This window comes from Cyphellophora europaea, assembly GCF_000365145.1.
Source record: "Cyphellophora europaea CBS 101466 unplaced genomic scaffold supercont1.2, whole genome shotgun sequence".
Classification (NCBI taxonomy): Eukaryota; Fungi; Ascomycota; class Eurotiomycetes; order Chaetothyriales; family Cyphellophoraceae; genus Cyphellophora; species Cyphellophora europaea.
Window position 1 is genome coordinate 2,033,501 of NW_008481808.1, and position 18,727 is coordinate 2,052,227.

At 53.9% G+C, this 18,727-nt stretch overlaps 7 protein-coding genes across 7 annotated transcripts; 5 read left to right on the forward strand and 2 right to left on the reverse strand.

The window, feature by feature from the left end:
• Positions 1-456: 456 nt before the first annotated feature.
• On the forward strand, positions 457-1,836 carry HMPREF1541_02282 (uncharacterized protein; the record flags this gene model as incomplete). Its single annotated transcript, XM_008716638.1, has 2 exons — positions 457-1,321; positions 1,367-1,836. 2 exons carry the CDS (start codon positions 457-459, stop codon positions 1,834-1,836), a joined length of 1,335 nt encoding a protein of 444 aa, XP_008714860.1.
• A 387-nt stretch (positions 1,837-2,223) lies between these two features.
• Positions 2,224-5,874, forward strand: HMPREF1541_02283 (uncharacterized protein; the record flags this gene model as incomplete). The annotated part of the gene is made up of 1 exon (XM_008716639.1): positions 2,224-5,874. The coding sequence occupies one exon, from the start codon at positions 2,224-2,226 to the stop codon at positions 5,872-5,874; it is 3,651 nt and encodes a 1,216-aa protein (XP_008714861.1).
• A 3,463-nt stretch (positions 5,875-9,337) lies between these two features.
• HMPREF1541_02284 (uncharacterized protein) lies at positions 9,338-10,359 on the forward strand (the record flags this gene model as incomplete). Its single annotated transcript, XM_008716640.1, has 4 exons — positions 9,338-9,445; positions 9,508-9,813; positions 9,869-10,042; positions 10,090-10,359. 4 exons carry the CDS (start codon positions 9,338-9,340, stop codon positions 10,357-10,359), a joined length of 858 nt encoding a protein of 285 aa, XP_008714862.1.
• A 489-nt stretch (positions 10,360-10,848) lies between these two features.
• On the forward strand, positions 10,849-13,720 carry HMPREF1541_02285 (uncharacterized protein; the record flags this gene model as incomplete). Its single annotated transcript, XM_008716641.1, has 2 exons — positions 10,849-12,369; positions 12,416-13,720. The coding sequence occupies 2 exons, from the start codon at positions 10,849-10,851 to the stop codon at positions 13,718-13,720; spliced, it is 2,826 nt and encodes a 941-aa protein (XP_008714863.1).
• A 440-nt stretch (positions 13,721-14,160) lies between these two features.
• Positions 14,161-15,027, forward strand: HMPREF1541_02286 (uncharacterized protein; the record flags this gene model as incomplete). Its single annotated transcript, XM_008716642.1, has 1 exon — positions 14,161-15,027. One exon carries the CDS (start codon positions 14,161-14,163, stop codon positions 15,025-15,027), a length of 867 nt encoding a protein of 288 aa, XP_008714864.1.
• Positions 15,028-15,109: 82 nt separating this feature from the next.
• Positions 15,110-16,057, reverse strand: HMPREF1541_02287 (uncharacterized protein; the record flags this gene model as incomplete). Its single annotated transcript, XM_008716643.1, has 1 exon — positions 15,110-16,057. The coding sequence occupies one exon, from the start codon at positions 16,055-16,057 to the stop codon at positions 15,110-15,112; it is 948 nt and encodes a 315-aa protein (XP_008714865.1).
• A 528-nt stretch (positions 16,058-16,585) lies between these two features.
• Positions 16,586-18,413, reverse strand: HMPREF1541_02288 (uncharacterized protein; the record flags this gene model as incomplete). The annotated part of the gene is made up of 8 exons (XM_008716644.1): positions 16,586-16,771; positions 16,831-16,965; positions 17,015-17,212; positions 17,270-17,680; positions 17,734-17,764; positions 17,808-18,037; positions 18,083-18,188; positions 18,217-18,413. 8 exons carry the CDS (start codon positions 18,411-18,413, stop codon positions 16,586-16,588), a joined length of 1,494 nt encoding a protein of 497 aa, XP_008714866.1.
• Between the last annotated feature and the right edge of the window lie 314 nt (positions 18,414-18,727).

Below are 18,727 nucleotides of genomic sequence, written 5' to 3' on the forward strand. Positions count from 1 at the left end.
GTCACTCATCCAAGTTCTCGCTTGCGAGGAATGAGCACTCCTTTCCATCCCTTCCTTCCAGAAGACTTGCATTTCTGAAATGGCGTCGCCACATTGTGGATGTCGTTCGTTCATTAACGTCATCTCGCCGCTTGTTACTGCCACCTTCAACGGACCAATCGATCCTTGAATGCATTGAATGCAGCAGCTGTACCATGAAAGCAGCAGAGTATGTTGCTACCAGTCAGAGACCAAGGTCAGGGCCGTCGACACCGAAGCTACAGTCACGGCTCTGTCTACAGCGATCACCGAGCTGCTCGCTCATCTAAATTCTCTCTACTATCCGCCATCACGACTCAGTCGAGTGGGTCAAACGGAAGTAACTCCACTGTGACACAGGAGTCATACAACAGGTCTTCACGGAAGAAAAAATCCTCCAGGCGTAAGAAAGAAAGCAGCAGGCCGAGGCCAGTCACCATGGATCCAGTCGAAGAAGCATCCGGGGAAAGTGATCCTGTCGAGGACAAGATCGAAAAAGGCGAGAAGGTCGATGTGTTTAGCTTCTTGGTCGATGAGGAACCGAAGCAAGATGGCGACCATCGTCCCACATCTCCGCACGGCTCTGAATATGAAGACGAACATGAGCCAGATCAGGTGCCTGATCATCCCGATCCAGAACCCGAACCCGTTCCCTACCCCGAAGATGCCATTCACCAGCCGGACTTCTCAACCAGAAGTTATCATTCCGATTCAGGCATCTCGATGGAAGATAGTAGCTTTGTGTTGGGCAAGACTACACTCCAACCATTGCTGCCCACACTAACCGACTCCCGAGCCAGCAGTGAGCAGCCGCCAGAGCTACCAATTGATCGTCACTTCCATTGGCGTTATCCTGAGGTGCCCAAACCCAAGCATCAGGCCTTTGTATCTCAAGGTATGGAGTCTATCGATCATCCCGTTGAGGACATCCACGACAGAGATGACGCCCGGCCTCGCGGCAGCTTGTCACCTCCTTCCGTGTTCACCGAAGACGAGGCTACCTTTCCACTAAGCACCGACCACCTTGCCGACATGCTGGCGAATCTGGATACTCCCCCAATGTTCAAAGTATTTAAGAAAACAAACTATCGCATACTGCTACAGCTACAAGATGAGATCATTGAGCTCCAGGAAGAACTTGCTCATCTTGATACATATGATGGCAGTCGCAGGCTGAGCAAAGACGCCAGCACCGGCGATACCTGTCGGCGGCTGAGCTTTCATTGGGGCCAGTGTGATTTCGACCTCTACAAAGCCAAAGCGGAAGTACTTGGGCGGCTTCAGATTAGAATGGACCAATACTGTAAGGGTTAAAAGCCCCTCATTGTCCTTGCTAACTATATACCAGACAAGACTCTTGTCCTCTCACCAAAAGTCAATCGCTTTCGTGGATCGATGGATTGCAACTCTCCCGAGGTTTCAAGTTTCAAGAAAAAGCTCGAGACTCATTTCCACGTCAGCCGGGCATCACCACCGGAGTCTGAGACTGAATCTCCTGCGACATTCAGGTTCCTCGATGACGAGAAAGATCTCGTCTCTCTGCACTCCCCAACAACATCGTCGCTAGTCTACGCCTCACCCTCGATAGGCCCTCTATCACTCATCCCTCTAATCATTCCTCTTCTCCTCTTCAAGATTTTTACCAGCGGCATCAACAGAATTCTCATAGTCGGGCTCACGCTTGCATTGTCTTTGTTCATGTTACGCAACGAGAGCATAGCGAAATGGGCAGGATCAATAGACGGCAGACATGGGCATGACCAACAGGCGCTGATTGTTTGTACCGGTATCTCGATGCTTGTGGGTTTACTAAGCTGAAGTATGCATCGGCAACGAAATTGTTTGCGTAAGGTAGGGTCGAAGGAAATGAGTTTGCTGCGGGTCGGCCATATGATACCCATTATTGTTAGTTATTCAGTGTGAGGCTCTCACAATCTTTGACGGCCTATGCGAGATAATGAACTTGGAAAGCTACCACACATAATGACCTGCAATTATCCTCAGGACAGCATGTGAAGGGTCACAGTCATGGTGGAGCATGACGGAGATAGCGTAGCTATATCCGGAGATGCGCCAAGCTTTGCCTCCCGCGCCGGAGCCTCGCTCTGATCTTTCAATGCCTTCAGTCACGACTTTCTCACAGGAACCTCTTCTTCGCTCACTGTCAACCCAACTGTTGCGCGACGTCCGCGCTCGCTCGCAAACATGTCAGACGCCGATTTCGAGACCGTCCGACGCCTGCAAGCGGAGCGCAACGCTGCCGCGGCCGCGAAAAAAGACTCTTTGTCATTCGACCCCTCCACGCAGCGCTCCAGTGTCTCCGCCGGCAAAGTCTCAGTCACCGAGAGTCTTGATACCGACCTCTATGATGCCAGTTCGAATGGCGTGAACAAGTATGCTGGGTATCACACCTCCATTGCCGCCAATGGCGATGACGATGAAGAGATGCCTGACTCCGACACCTCGAGGCGCCTCATCGGAAACTACACGGCGAGCAAGGAGCAGATGAACGAATTCTCGACTGGAGGCGCGGAAGAAGAGGATATCCTGTTGGGGAGGGAGAAGAGCGCGCGCATTGCGGATCGGGAAACCGACTATCAGAAACGGCGGTTCGAGAGAGGGCCATTAACGCCTACGCGCGCTGACCCGTTTGCAGCGAACAAGCATGCGGGTGCGGCGCAGGAGGGGGGAAGTACATATCGCGAAGTCATGCAGATGCAGGACTTGGAACGGGAGGAAGAGAGAGTACGGAAGCTCATCGAAGAGAAAGAAGCGAAGGCTGCGCTTCATGGAGATGCGGACGATGATGATGTTGTGGTCGAGCACAAGCCCACGCTCAAGGAGGCTGAGGACAAGGAGAATGCGGACAAGGGCAGCACAGTCGAGGCCACTGGGCGCAAACGCAAGAAGAGGTGGGATGTTGCGACTGATACTACGCCGGCAGCGGAGGGAGAGCCGAAGAAGCGGTCGCGCTGGGATCAGGCACCTGGTATCGATGGTCAGCCTGCGCCGGCCAAGAGGTCAAGGTGGGATCAAGCACCTGCACTAGGCGACGGTGGCGCAGCTCCGGCTGCCGCTCCTGCGCCAGCGTTGCTTGGTGCCGACGGCGGAGCCAAGGGAGTGTGGACTGATGAAGACCTGGATGCCATGCTGCCCAGCGAGGGCTACACAATTCTTGAACCTCCTCCGGGTTACGAGCCGATCCGACAGGCCGCACGGCGAGCTATGCCTGCTTCGGCGTCCAGCTCGACAGGTATTGGTGGCTTCATGATGCAAGAACCCGAAAACCCTCGCTCGATGGGTAAGCAGCTACCGACAGAAATTCCTGGTGTTGGCGACCTGCAGTTCTTCAAAGCCGAGGATATGCAATATTTTGGCAAGCTCGTTGATGGTTCTGACGAGAATGCCATGTCTGTCGAGGACCTTAAGGAACGAAAGATTATGAGGCTATTGCTCAAGGTCAAGAACGGAACACCACCCATGAGGAAAACGGCGCTCCGACAGCTTACAGACAACGCTCGGCAATTTGGCGCTGGTCCACTCTTCAATCAGATTCTCCCACTACTGATGGAGAAATCACTAGAGGATCAGGAGCGGCATTTGCTCGTCAAGGTTATCGATCGTGTGCTATACAAGCTGGACGACCTGGTGCGGCCGTACACGCACAAAATCCTGGTGGTTATTGAGCCGTTGCTTATCGACCAAGACTACTACGCTCGTGTTGAGGGTCGCGAAATCATTTCTAATTTGTCGAAAGCTGCTGGTCTGGCACATATGATCAGCACGATGAGGCCCGATATCGATCACGTCGATGAATACGTCCGGAATACAACCGCCAGAGCCTTTGCTGTCGTTGCGTCAGCATTGGGTATTCCAGCACTACTGCCCTTTCTCAGAGCTGTTTGCAGAAGTAAGAAGTCGTGGCAGGCTAGGCACACAGGTGTGAAGATCATCCAGCAGATTCCTATTCTTATGGGCTGCGCGATTCTGCCTCACCTGAAAGGACTAGTCGATTGCATCGGCGACAATCTTCAAGATGAGCAGGCTAAGGTGAGAACGGTGACATCCCTAGCCATTGCCGCTCTCGCCGAGGCTGCCAATCCTTACGGCATCGAGTCATTCGACGATATCTTGAATCCGCTGTGGACTGGCGCTCGCAAACAACGCGGCAAGGGTCTAGCAGGTTTCCTGAAAGCCGTGGGATACATCATCCCCTTGATGGACGAAGAGTACGCCAATTACTATACCAGTCAGATCATGGAGATATTGCTACGGGAGTTCCAGTCGCCGGACGAGGAGATGAAAAAAGTCGTCCTCAGGGTCGTGTCACAATGTGCTAGTACAGATGGTGTCACCGCAGGCTATCTGAAGGAGCACGTTCTAGCTGATTTCTTCAAGAATTTCTGGGTTCGACGGATGGCCCTCGACAAACGCAATTATCGACAAGTCGTGGAGACGACGGTCGACCTTGGCCAGAAGGTTGGTGTCAGCGAAATCGTTGAACGCATCGTCAACAACCTCAAAGACGAGTCTGAAGCTTACCGCAAAATGACGGTGGAAACCATCGAGAAGGTTATCGCCGCTCTCGGTGCCGCTGATATCGGCGAGCGTCTTGAGGAGCGCCTCGTCGACGGCATGCTGTTCGCATTTCAAGAGCAATCTATCGAAGACATCGTCATGCTCAATGGCTTCGGCACCGTCGTGAATGCTCTCGGCGTTCGGTGTAAGCCTTACCTTCCACAAATCGTATCCACTATCTTGTGGCGTCTCAACAACAAATCTGCCACGGTCCGTCAACAGGCGGCGGATCTCATCTCCCGTATTGCCATGGTGATGAAGCAGTGCGGCGAGGACGCCCTCATGGGAAAGCTCGGCGTCGTTCTATACGAGTACCTGGGTGAAGAGTATCCTGAAGTGCTTGGCTCGATCCTCGGAGCCCTACGCTCCATCGTCACCGTCGTGGGTATCACACAAATGCAGCCGCCGATCCGCGACCTCCTACCACGGTTAACCCCCATTCTCCGCAATCGTCACGAAAAGGTGCAAGAAAACACCATCGACCTCGTTGGCCGTATCGCCGACCGTGGACCCGAATCTGTCAACGCCCGTGAATGGATGCGGATCTGCTTCGAGCTACTCGACATGCTCAAGGCGCACAAGAAGGGTATCCGCCGCGCGGCCAACAACACTTTCGGTTTCATTGCCAAGGCCATCGGCCCGCAAGACGTGCTGGCGACGCTGCTCAACAATCTTCGCGTGCAGGAGCGCCAGTCTCGGGTGTGCACGGCGGTAGCCATCGGCATCGTGGCCGAGACGTGCGCGCCGTTCACTGTGCTCCCCGCGCTGATGAACGAGTACCGCGTGCCCGAGCTGAACGTGCAGAACGGCGTGCTCAAATCGTTGAGCTTCCTGTTCGAGTACATCGGCGAAATGGCCAAGGACTACGTCTACGCCGTCACGCCGCTGCTCGAGGACGCCCTCATCGACCGCGACCAGGTGCACCGCCAGACCGCCGCCAGCGTGGTCAAGCACATCGCCCTAGGTGTCGTGGGGCTCGGGTGCGAGGATGCCATGGTCCATTTGTTGAACCTCCTGTACCCGAACCTCTTCGAGACGAGCCCGCACGTCATCGACCGCATCGTCGAGGCTATCGAGGCCATCAGGATGGCGGTGGGTACGGGCATCGTCATGAATTACGTTTGGGCCGGGCTTTTCCATCCCGCCAGGAAGGTCAGAGTGCCGTACTGGCGGCTGTATAATGATGCGTATGTGGCGGGTGCGGACGCGATGGTGCCATATTATCCGAATCTGGGTGGCGAAGGCGTCGCGAGGCCGGAGTTGGAGGTGCTGTTGTGAGCTGGTCCTTGCTGCCTTTTGTAATGCTGTACCTGACATGGCGGGGCGTTTGCATATTAAGTGGGATTATTGGACAGAGACGAAGGGGGTATGTCGGTGGTGTAACTAGTATTACAGCTTGAACGAGACGAAGAAGTTGAAGCCCAAATGTTTTCCTCCTATAAAAAATTCGTGTTTTAGAGATATGTATGAGTTTGTGCTGCGCCATGGCATCTTGGATCTTGATCGAGTCGGTCAGCTAAGAGCTGTCCTTTCCCAGACAATGCATTGGCTACCGGGTTGCTGCGCTCAGTAAGATTTTATGTAGCCGTAGGAGTAATATCCTACACGAATGTTGGCAGGACTGCTCAGCTACGCCGCCACGGCTATCTCCATTTTAAACCTGCCGGACAGGGGCCGTGAGACCTGGACATGAGTGTGATATGGGAACGCCCAGCAGCAGAACATGCATGAATATAACATAGAACATGAGTATATGAGTGGCTATAGAAATGTCTTGAGCGCTCCAGAATGTCGTCCGGTGGGCCGTGACATGTCATATCTCTTTCTAGAGCCACCCTGCTGCCTGAGGAGACAGGCAAGACGATGATGGTGTTTGACAGAGTATGCAGCAGAGCGAAACGCCGTGATATTGAAATCAGTGCCCGTTCGACTACTACTAGTACTACTAAGACTGATCAGGCTCGAGCGTTTCCAGTACTTCCTAGTATCCCATTAGTCTGTGCTTCTCGTGCTCGAGCCCGATGCCCAATCAACTCCAGTTTGACGTACCTTTGAGAGTTCGTCAGGACCTGTAATGGTCCACGTGTCTCGTGTGAGCTACCACTCCTGTTTAGCGATGATACTCGTCCGACCGCCCAAAGCATTTAGTGTCTCGAGGCGGGGTGATAATTAGGGCTTGACTCACATCGAGCGCGTATGTGCCGGGGCCCCATACCCTGTTGAGGTAGGCTCTGAGCTTTTGCTCGTCGAGATAGCGCCCTTTGACGATTTGAGGCTTGCGGCCACCGCTCGTGGAGGTCGAAGAGATTGTGGTATTGGTGGAGGCGGTGGTCGACCGGCTGATACCGCCGGAGTTGGCTCGTCGCGTCATGCTTGGGGTCTGTGTCTGATCTGTATTGGTTTAACTTCAGAGATATGTGGTCGTCAAGCAAGACGTGAGCGCGTATATATGTGCCTTTGGAAAGTGTCAGGCTTGCGAATGAGTAGGACAGTAGTCCTTTCTGTGTTCGAAAGGGCCTTTGGTTCACGGCTCTTTGGCTGCATGGCCTTTTGATAGTGCGAGTGCAAGGCAGACAGGGAGTCAGAGGGGGGCATATGCAGTATTCAGGACTGCATTGCATTGCATTGCATATGAATGCTGGAATCGGCGACCTTCAATGCCTCTCGCTGGTTCATTGCAGACAAGATCCTCAATGAGGCTGATTCCAAACATGGTGTGCAGATGTAACTATTGTGAAGCGACTGCTACACTAGTACTCCTTTGCTACGATATGAACTACCTGTAATTATTGCTATTTCCCTTCTGATATTCGTGGTATCCAATATCGGCAGTACGTTGTTGAGGATCCAAATCGATAGCCTTAAAGATTTTCCATGTGATAATAGTGTCTCCAGGTAAGACTCTGCTAGGCGCTGCGCGCTTAATGATTATCTCGAAAAGCGAAGTTGCTGCCCGTTTCATCTCTGAAGGTGGCAGATTTGGTCCTAGAGAATCAGTCACTACGAGAAGCAGCAGGTGATGTGGTACACTGGTGGCACCAATCTTTCGATACAGGAACTTACTTTGCTGAGCGTTTGAGGTGCGTTGATCATCCATACATCCATCCTCCTCTCCACAGTGAAGCTGTCTTTTGCTGGGTTGAGTACTCCTAGGAGACCTTCGAGACGTCCACGGTCAATGTAGCTGCTGGGAACGTATTGTATTTTCATGGCAGAGCGTGAGTCCATGGCTCCTGCGTGGGGAAAATCGAAACGGATCCCTGCGGGAACGTAATACGGATCTGGTTTGCAGTACTTTGGACTTCCGTTCGTGAAGTGAGCAAGCAATATTATCAGGCCTTATATCATCAACACATCAGCTGCAGAAGTCCCTCAGGGTGACGCTAAGGCCCGGTGGCGAGAGCATCAACCTTGGATTTGGTCTGGTGGCGGTCCGGGCACCCTGCCACAATCATCCGGGTGCTGTGCCCTGTCCCCGAAAGAGCCATCATGTCAAATCCCAGAATGCGGCTGGAGCGAGGCGAGTACCGGAAAAAGGACAGAGCAAAGACGTTACACAACTACAAATCACCAATGGCCACTGCGCCTGGCCTGTGGGGCGCGAGGCGGAAATGGGGCGGCAAGTGATTTGGGCCTGGGCGTCGCGGATTTGGGACACTTCACCTCTCTCCCAACCATTATCCGCAGAGTCACACATTCGCCCCGTTCCTGACCGGTCGAGCCTGACCGCGAACATCATGTGCTGTCTCTCGCGTGCTGCATTAGCGCGCCTGCTCGCATATCGCGAACTAGTGATGCTGGGGGGAACCCCACGATGTGCAGGGTCGCGAGCTTTGTGCCATTACTCGAGATCCATGACGGATGTGCATGGCTTCACCACGCCCCGTCTCACTGACTATAGCAAGCAAGAACTTCGACCGTTGGACTTATGATTGCGAGAGATGGTACCTTCTGATTATTTTGAAGAAATCTTTTATTCGCAGCAGACCAGCGCTGCACTGGGTTTCGCTGCCAGACGTCGGAGCAAATGCTTTACAACCGAGTCCGAGAGCAGCTCTGAAGTGGAGCTGTACAACTGGACTTGCTCAACGCCCGCTCCCGAGCACGAGGTGGGAGAATCATGGGACCGCAGGATTCCGACCTCAAAGGTCATCCGGGCTGAGAAGGATATCCCGCTTGTTGCAACGAAACCTGTTCTGCCAAATAGCATATGTGCTGACGGTTGTTAGGGAACGTGCCAAAAGGGGATAACCTACCTGTGAGCAAAGTATTGACATTGACCAGGTATTGTACTGACTGGCCCAGTCGTCTGAAGCAGAGAAACACTTTGAGTCGTGTCAAGGTCTCCTATCCGGTCTACAAGGCCTTGGCCTCCCAATATAGCATTCATCCACGTGTCGAAGACTTCATCGTTGCATTTGGAACTGAGATCCACAATATCTGCGCTGCTTCTCCGCCAGCAGTCGTGCGCTGTAAAGGGGATCTCCGTGAAGAGACAACCCGGAACGACAGAGAGTTTGGTAGTTACAGCTCCCAGCATCGGTGACTGGATGTCGTCTAACGGGAGCTACAGAAGTCTTCTATGACTTGTTATTTGCCGAAAGGCACAATCGACCAACACTCCAAAAACCCTGGTCCCAACGACAGTCGTTCATCTACCACAAACACGGCGGGCTAACAAACCGCCGTGTATTTCTGACAGTTTCAGCATCCGACTTTGTGGACAAAAGAATAATACATCATGTCGAAAATGTACAACAGTACGGACGAGGTCACCCGATTGAGCTCCATACGATTCTCCTCCAAGCTGCGGTGGCTACGTGGAGAGAGTGTACAACACATGTCGATAGTGAGGTGCAGAAGATGGTGGGATGCTTTCTTTGTGTTGTGGTGAAGCTGACACTGTAATAGGCTGACCAAGCCCTCGTTTCCAAGGCGGTAGACCAAGAAATCACACATCGCGTGGACCTTGAACCCGTCGCCGACATGTTGTCTGAGATCGATACGGCCTTAAGCAGCCTAAAAGACGTCAGCGAGCGGCTACAGGAACTCCACGATAGTTCATGCGATGGGCGGACAGTCTCTACTCAGCAAAATTTGGACAATTCCTCGCACTCTGCTCTAGGATGTGCCCTGTCGGAGATTGCGGTGGAAATCCAACATTATAGAGGCCAAATATCCTATCTCTCCGAGAGAATTCGACGCGTAGGGCAACTGGTAAGATCAGATCGCGTCGGAAGTGTCACAATACATGCTGAAGCTATGGTCACAGATCACGGACCTTCTCGAGCTTTCTGACAGTCGTAGCATGAGGACTCTGGCCGAGCAAGCCCACCACCAAACCGAAAACATGGGAAAATTGACGGCCAAGGCAACCCGTGACGCAGCAGCCGTTAAAGTTCTAACCGTAGTCACTTTGGTGTACTTACCGGCGACGGCGGTGTTGGTATGTAGCCATGTTGGATGCAGGCGAATAACTAACCGTCTATGCAGAACTTCTTCTCGACCGACTTTGTGACTACTGAAAGACGAGACAATGGCTCTCTGGCCTTGATTGTAACTGGCAACTGGTGGATTATACTTGCGGCTGCAGTACCTCTCACCATCGCCACAGTCTATATCTGGCAGATGTATGTACGTCTGAAAATCGACAAGCTGCCGACCGCACAGGCACTCCTCGGCACCCAAGCTGGCAGTGCCGTCACGGATTGGCGAGAGCGGCTCGCGCGCAGCCATCGGACGAGGCACATCAGCAAGGCATAGCTGTCTACGGTTCTCACCGGTTGCCCAAGGTCCCCCGCGCAGCTTTCAATCCCGGCACTTGTCATGTTCTGCTATTTGAATTTTATCAGGCTGGAATGATCAGCCTCGAGCTATGCTCGTGTTCATGCAGACATCCCGCGCTAAAACGAGAGTTTGCAGCTTGCAGTGTGTGTCCAGGGTACGACTGCGCCCCCTTGTAAATTGGCCATTTACTGTTGTGCAACATGTTTAAACCCAACTTCGAAACTCCTCGCATTAGTCTGTACTAGCCAATGCTCAGATTTCGTGATGACTCTGAGGGTCGACCTGTCGAGGCTGAAGTATTTGGGACATTTCCTCGGTCCGGTGTGGTTAAGCGACCATTTTGTGGCGATGGGTTGTTTCTAGCCTGATGGAAGCCCGACCGCAGAAGTCGCCTTGATTATTTGAAGGTGTCGCTCAAGCTTAGTGCCATGTGGTCTTTACCACTTGAGACGATTCTGCTAGAGAATGTCGAAACGCAAACGGTTGAGCAAAGTTTTCCGATTCCCTTTCCGTGACCAGGCGCTGTCCCGGCATGCCGCACCAAGTAAGGGGACCCAACAAGCGTCTGCATCGTCTACACCAAACATTGCTGGTACCAAGTCTCAGCAATTGCCCAGAGATGGGTCGACAGGCCTTGTCCACATGGATCAATCGAGTGTGAAAGACCCTGTCAGTAGTCGTCCATTCACGCCAAAACTGACCTTGCGCACCAATACTCTTGACTCAACTCAAACACTAGAACCGCCGGAGCATGGACAAGCTGCAAGTCGTTTCCAGCGAGACTCGTCAGTCCGTACTGGTCTCGGACTGAATCCGGGACCGTACAGGCCTTCGCCTCTACGTCAGCAGGGCATTGCCAACACAGCTCAGCCATTATTGGAAGAGACGCCGAAACTGAAGCAACTCTTCCCTCTGACAATCCCGGTCAGATGTCACATCCGCTTCAACACAAATCATCAACTCCAGCGACTTCTCAGGAATGCTCACTTGAATTCCGTATCGGCAGTCGATGAAGACGACAATTGGAGCTTTGAGACAAAAGAGATCGACCTTCCGGATCAAGAGATTGAGTGGTACAAGCATGACGCTTACCACTCGTTGCAGCCCAAAAAGCATATGCAAAAGATTACTGACGGCCATCCGGACGTGCGGGAGGAAAGCCTCTACATCAGACACGGCTGCTTCACAGTTGAAGGCCCACCAGAGCTGCGACAGAATTTGAAGTTCGTCAGATTTGCAGATGTGACCGAGCTTGCCCAAAAGTCTATTCATGCCATCTGTGGCTTCATTCATGAACACCAGTATAAAAGATTCCATCTGGATGTCCACTGGGAGTATTCAACTCTGCAGTTGTCGGTGCCACCTGAATGTGCGAATAGCTCTTTCTATGAGATCATCAAAAAGGGGCTGGAAAGCAAGCTGGTGACAAACTTTCGTGGCCAGGAGTACATCCCAAGGTGCGATCTTGTCATGTTTCAGCAGACCTCTGTGATCCAGAACATCATCTCTCAAGATCAATCTCTTAGTCATGGTGACAGAGATGGCATCCTTGAATCAGCAGTCAGCAGAGCAACTCATCTTCTGCTGATGTGCGTTTACAACGAGCAACCGATGTCGATGTTCAAACATCTACTTGAGGTCCATGACATCGATGACGGTAAACTAGAAGCATACGTGGGCCACGGATACCCTCCTATACATGACGAGGTCTGTCAGCAGGATCGCTGTCTAAAAGCGATCAAAGCCATCCGCCAAAGTGCACCTCAGTTCTTACCATTGAAGGTGGGAAAGGATCCACGTTTCAAGGTTTGGAAGAACGATATGATCATCCCATTGCATTTCTACGATGAAGCGGAAGGGAAGCCTTTCGTAACTCTAGACGACGGTGATGACGAAGACATCACTGGGGACAGAGAGATTGGAAGAGGCGCCAACGGACAAGTCTTGAAGATCTGGGCTGAACCGTCTCTGCATAGCCTCCCTGGAGTGAGTTTGTTCTACACTGGTTTCCGGACCTAGCTGATTCTGGTAGAGCTTGAAACAGACGTTTGCCCTCAAGAAGGCCAGCAATATCAGGCTGAAGGCCTTTGAAGCTGAAAAGGTAATGCTCGAGAAGTTGTACGACTATCCGCATAGCCATATCACGCCTCATTTCGGAAGCTGGCAGCAAGATGACCATACCTATATTCTACTCCCTAGTGCGAGGTGTAACTTACGGTACTACTTAACGACCAACCAACCGCCCCAGCTCAAAATGACTGCTGTTAAGTGGTTCTTCGATCAGCTTTACGGCCTTGCTGATGCCATCAAGCATGTGCACCACATCAAACCAGCAGGTACCTTGATGAACCCCGATCCCAAAGAACTCAATTTTGGCTACCACCACGATATCAAACCGGAGAACATCCTTGTCTTTGAGAAGGTCGCGGGTGTACACCCCGTTCTACAAATTTCCGATTTTGGAGCAGGCTCTCTGTATGATGCAGATGCGCAGACGGCGTCCAGGCCAGTAGATACCGTACGAGGAACGCGGACCTATTTTGCACCAGCTGGAGAACCGGCCACCAGACCGGTAGACATGTGGTCGCTCGGTTGCTGCTTCTTGGAGCTCACGCTATGGTTGTTCGGCCTCCTCGATCCAGTACACAGTGAACAGCCGTTCACTGAAGAGCGCAAGTACTTCCCCGGCCACGATCCCAAAGACACAGATGATGGCTTCTGGTACCGGCGGAGGGACGGAAAGATTGAGCTGAAAGAACCAGTCATCAACAGAATCGACTCGTTACGCGAGCGGTACTGTAAAGATATGGAAGTTTTTCAAATCCTCCTCGAGGCCATTAGAAGGCCTGACGGGCAGAGATCACTTCTAACAATCGACAAATCCACGCGCATGGATGCCACAACATTGGTCGACTGCCTGGATAGTATCCGAAAGCACATCAACCTGCAGATGCGTAAAAGGCCCGCCGAGGATGAAGACGATCTGTATGCTCGGTATTTCGACCGGAACTTGTATGGTACGGAGCAGGCTTTGACACCGATCGATCCGTTCGAGCTGCGGACTTCATTGACAACGAACCCGCCATCGTCAGCACGAAACAGCTTTGTGGAAGAAGAGCCTACGGCCTCTGCTTCGCTACAACCGAAATCGGGTCAACGTCAACGATCTACGTCCAGCCTGGTCGTTCAAGCCGGCCAAGGTGCAGAATACCAACCCCAAGCCAATGGTTCTAGCCTTGAGGTCAATGGCGTAAATGGGAGGGCCATAAGTCGAACGCCGTCTCCACCAGATGATTCACTTGCAAATGATCTTGATAGACTGCAGCTCGAAACATAGCGGCGTACATGGCTTCTCGGCGGATTGGCGGAGTTCGGTCCGTGGCTCTCGACGTAAGATGGTAAGTAAGCAGACAAGCGTATTTCCTCTCAAAGGCAGTGGACACTTGACACTTATGTGCATGTGAAGCACCAAAGCGTGGGTCTCACACAGTGGAGCGTGGCCTTAGCTGTGTAGTAGGAGATGTAAGACGGCAAGAGGCAACCTCCGTTGATCGGAGTTCTTCGTCGTCCCTCCCCTCTTTTGCCTTTTTTTCTCCAACTGAAGGCGGCATGATCGCCTTGTCCAAGGCTATTCCCACGAGAAACCTGCAATCTATACACCGGCAAGGTGTACACTTCTTCGACAAGAACAACAGCAGCCTAGGTTGCGGCCATCAAGCAAGGGCACCAACTCTACACAAGCACCCCTTCGCCCGCTCTATCACCAGCAACGCTCCAATGGCGACCCCATCCGACGACAGCGGCATAGCCGACCTCTGCCAGAAGACCAAGAACCTCGTCCCCCAAGATCTCGGCTCCGAAGCATGGACGCTCCTCGCCGGCGCCATCATCGCGCAATCCACCAAGCCCCACCACCTCGCCACGCTCTACACGCACCTCACCACCACAGACCCAAACTTCAACACCCCCGCCAGCCGCACGCGTCTCTCCCTCCGCTTCCGCGACCTCCTCCTCAAACAAGTCACGCTCGTCGGCGCCCCGCAGGTGCTCTGCGCCGTCATCCCCCTCGCCAAAGCCGACGCCTCGGACCACGGTGCGCAGCACGCCTCCGTCGCCGCCGCCGCCCAAGCCAGCACCCTCTCCCCGCAATGGCACGACATCTCCGTGCCCGCGATCCACGCCCGCGGCTCGCAGACCATCGACACCATCTATGGGCCCCTGCTGCCCAGCATCTTCGACTCGTTCGGCGCGCACTCGGCCGACGTGCAGTTCATGGAGCTGTTTTCCGTGTACGGCATGTATCTCTCCGAGTTCACGCACCTGACGCCGCTGGAGACGGAGCTGGTCGTATTCGTGACGATCATGTGTACGGGCCTCAGGGGGCCGGGGTTGTGGCACATGCGCGGGATGGGGAGGTTGTTGGGCGCCAGAGGCACGGACGAGGGGACGGAGCAGATGCGCAAGATCAAGGATCAGTTGCGGGACGTCAAGGTGGCGGCGATGGAGGTGGTGGAGTGGTTGGGCGAGGAGATGGTGGTCAAGAGTGGGTTGAACGGAGGCATGGATGGGCGGGGGTGGGCTAATGTGGGAGATGTGGTGAGGGAGTTGGGTGGGTGGGGAGATGACCCATTGCCGGCGGCGTGAGAGGTGGTGAGTGTGGCGTGTGAAGAGTAGAAGAGAGAGAGAGATATATATATATATATTTGTATACAGTCTAGAAGTTCTACTACATCCATCGGCCAACCAACGGTACCGCTTTGTAGATACGGTCCCAATTGGCAGTCTCCCAGCTCTGCCACCCGCCGTCCTTTCCCCTGCCCACCACGCCGAGGCCACCGGCAATCCACGCGCCCGCCACCACCGCCGAAAGGGCGTTGACGATCCATCCCCGCCTCCGCCGTTTCCTCGCCCCATAGTCTCCCCCCTCCGTCACATACTCCCTCGAGACACGCAGGTACTTGGCCGCACCGCCCACGAAGTGCCAGCTCGCCACCCCCAACATGGCCACATAGCCCAGGTTCGCCAGCACCGGATGCCTGGCGACCCCGTAGGCAAAGTAGCGCAGCCCGACGCCGGAGCTGCCGCCGTCCACCTTCTGCGGCGTGATGCGGTTGACCAGCACGTGCGCCACGAACATGGGATAGAGAGCGTAGCCCAGCGCCGATGTCAGACTCAGCTTAGGCCAGGGGATGCGGCGGCGCTCGCTGTGGGTTTCGGCGCCGTGGCGCTTCGCGTTCTGTCGCCGGCGGTAGACGCGCAGGGCGATGCCCGAGGCCACGTGCGCGACGACGGGCGCGAAGATGAGCAGGGGCTCAATGGGGAAGGATTGGTAGTAGGGCCGCGTCAGGAGGAGGAGGTTGTCGGATTTGTGCAGGGATTGCGTGAAGAGCGGGATGAGGGCTGTGTTGGCGTAGTGGAGGGTCAGGTAGATTGAGGGGCCGACTGTGGCGTATTTCTGTATGGAGGAGAGGAGGTGGATTGTGCGGGAGGGGGTGAGGCCGAGGAAGTTGGTTGACGAGGTCGTCTTCTTTGAGGTTGCGGGCAGTGGGAGGGACGCGGACGAGTCGAAGGGATCGGTCTCTTCGTCGACCGGGGAGGGCTCGAGTTCGTGCATGGGGATGGCGGAGATGGAGGTGCGGGATTCGCGATCTGGGTCGGTGGCGGTGGACGCCATGTTGATTGAGGTCTCCTGCTGCGCTCACCGGCGAGATAGTCTGTCCAGCTCGAGGAAAGATGATGGATTGCAGTCGCGCTCTCCGCGGGGCGTCGCAGGCAGCCAATCAGAGCGCGTCAATTACACTCATGTCCGCCCGCAGATGAGCCAAGATGAAGACGCCGCCACGTGGTTTTCATTTGCACCAACCGCCCTCGTCTTTGCTCCTTAACAACCGACGGTCTTTCTACTGCTCTGGCATTGGAAACGCCGGAACACAAGCAACGAGCCGAATGCTCTGCCAGAAGCTTACAGAACTGTCTCGCTCTGCGGGCTTACTTGACGGCACTGGTTATATAGATATTCCACGAGGTTACCGGAATGTCACTCGTATTTATATATGACCATTGATCCATGCCCTAGTACAAGATGAAGCGACCAGTGACGCGAAGGGAAGACCATTCTCCCCTCTTCACTCGTTGAGAAGGCATCCTTGGTGGCCGAACAATCGGCACACCAGAAATCGCCCAGAACTCTTGGTCCTCGCCCTTACATACGTTCACGAACACGGCATAACAGGTTCGTTTGCTTGACAAACCAAAGATTCTCCGTCTCGAGTTTCTCGTTCGGATAGGCTAGTGAAAAATCAAAGTTCCGGATGAGCTCTGGAATGAGCTTGGAGATCTCCAGTAGGCTGATATTACGGCCGATGCATGTTCGACTGCCAACACCAAACTAGAATCTCGTGGTCAGCATTTCCAATGACTCGGGAAGGTTTTGGCCGGAGAACTGACAGGCATGTAGTAACGATCCATCTTGGAAACACGTTCGGGCTCGTCTAGCCAGCGCTCGGGTCGGAATTGCGCTGCGTCTTCGCCGAAGACGGCTTTGTTGTGATGAGCGACCCAGGAATTGATGCCCACGACGGTCTGCCGGCGTCAGTAAGGGCCTGCTTCAATGGAAACCAAGATTACGTACTCCGGCGGGGAAGTACGTGCCTGCTAGGGTAGCGCCCCCGGCTGGCACGACTCGAGCTAGCGGGAGGCCAGTCGCTGGATGCATGCGCAGGCCTTCTTTGATGCAGGCCTGTAGGTACGGCAAGGCTTGTGCTTCATGATATTGAATAGGATTCGAGGCTTTTCCCGTGGCCGCTGCGTTGTCGATTTCGGCACGAAGCTGTCGAGGTTTGTCAGTGTGCTGGCCAAACTACTGGAGAGAGCCGGAATGTAGTACCTTGTTGTAGCATTCTGGCGTCCGCATCAGGTGATAGAGGACTCCGGACAGACTGACCGAGGTTGTGTCGGACCCGGCGCCGACATTGGTGATGGCGGTGGCGAATACCTTGGCCATAGGGAACCCTGCTGGATCCTGCCAGTGCGACCGAAGTAATTTAGCAACGAAGTCCTCCCGGCCAGCCAGCTTCTCGTTGCCTTCTGCGGCTGTGCTAGCATCGCGTAGTTCGGCTTGGGCGAAATCAACCATGTAGCTGCGCCCAGAGGAGCCAAGTTTGCTTTTGACCCAATAGATAAGCTTGTGGAACTCGTTGAAGATCCCGACGTGGGTCACATAGATCAAATAAGAATGTAAATTAGCAAAGAGGCCCCTATCATCCCCTTCGTCCATGAAACCAAACCGCTTGTTGAACTAGAAACATGGTCAGTGCCTACCCACACCTGTACAGATAGGAAGCGACTTACGGTTATGAGACCGATAACATCGAATGCATAGCTGAGGAGTTAGCACCCTGGAGTAGGAGGGGCGTGCGGGTTACCATTGAAGCCAGTGTTGTAGATCGAAGATGTCGCCACGTCTCCCAAGCTCACGCATCTGTTCCACGAAAATCCCAACTGATGTGTCGACGTAAGGTTCAAATTTGAGCAGGTTGCTCGTCGAGTACAAAGATGCAACTTTGCGGCGGTTGGCAGCATGGATCTTGGGATTCGGTTCCGCAAAGAGATCATGTGATTGTCCTGGTGCAACGGCTGCACTATACCAAGGCGACTTTGCAATCAGTTAGAGACTGCCAGAATGCCGTGGACCGCGTACTTTGATGAACTCTGTCCCATGACCGTAGATGACTTTGACAGCCTCGGGATCATCAAGGGAGTACTGGTTCGGAGCAATCCTGACGATCGATCCTACGAAGATTAGTCTGGTTACCCACGGCCGGACTGGACCACATGCCGTGCTGCTGGTGCAGTCTGATGTTTACATGTTCGAATCTTCGGCTTGCAGCAGCCTTGAAATACCAGAGACGCGTGAAGCGCGCGAGAGCCGGACCAGGTAGCCGGCGGAGGGGCGAGATGGCTGCACGAAGAAGAGAAAAGGTCAAGACCAGGACAAACAGCGAAGCGCCAAGTAACAAGCACATAGGCATCAACGGCACATCTGCGGATTGCAGCACTGACAGCATCTTGAAGGTTCGAGCTGGATTTGACGTTGGGGATAGACTGGCTACAGTTCGCGAGGGCCAGCGTGGTTCAAGTACCTTACCTCTTCTCGAATTCGTGCACGCGGGCAGCGCCACATCTTGTAACGGAGAGCCCCACGAGCGCTAGCTTTGAAGGTCGAGATCCGCTACTTGGTGTATCCTGGATGGGACTGGAGTTGGGAGTGCGGGGGCCCCGCTGAGTTCGTCGGTTGGAGAAGCAATACGGCAGTGCCTGGGTGGAGTGTGGTCGACAGGATGGA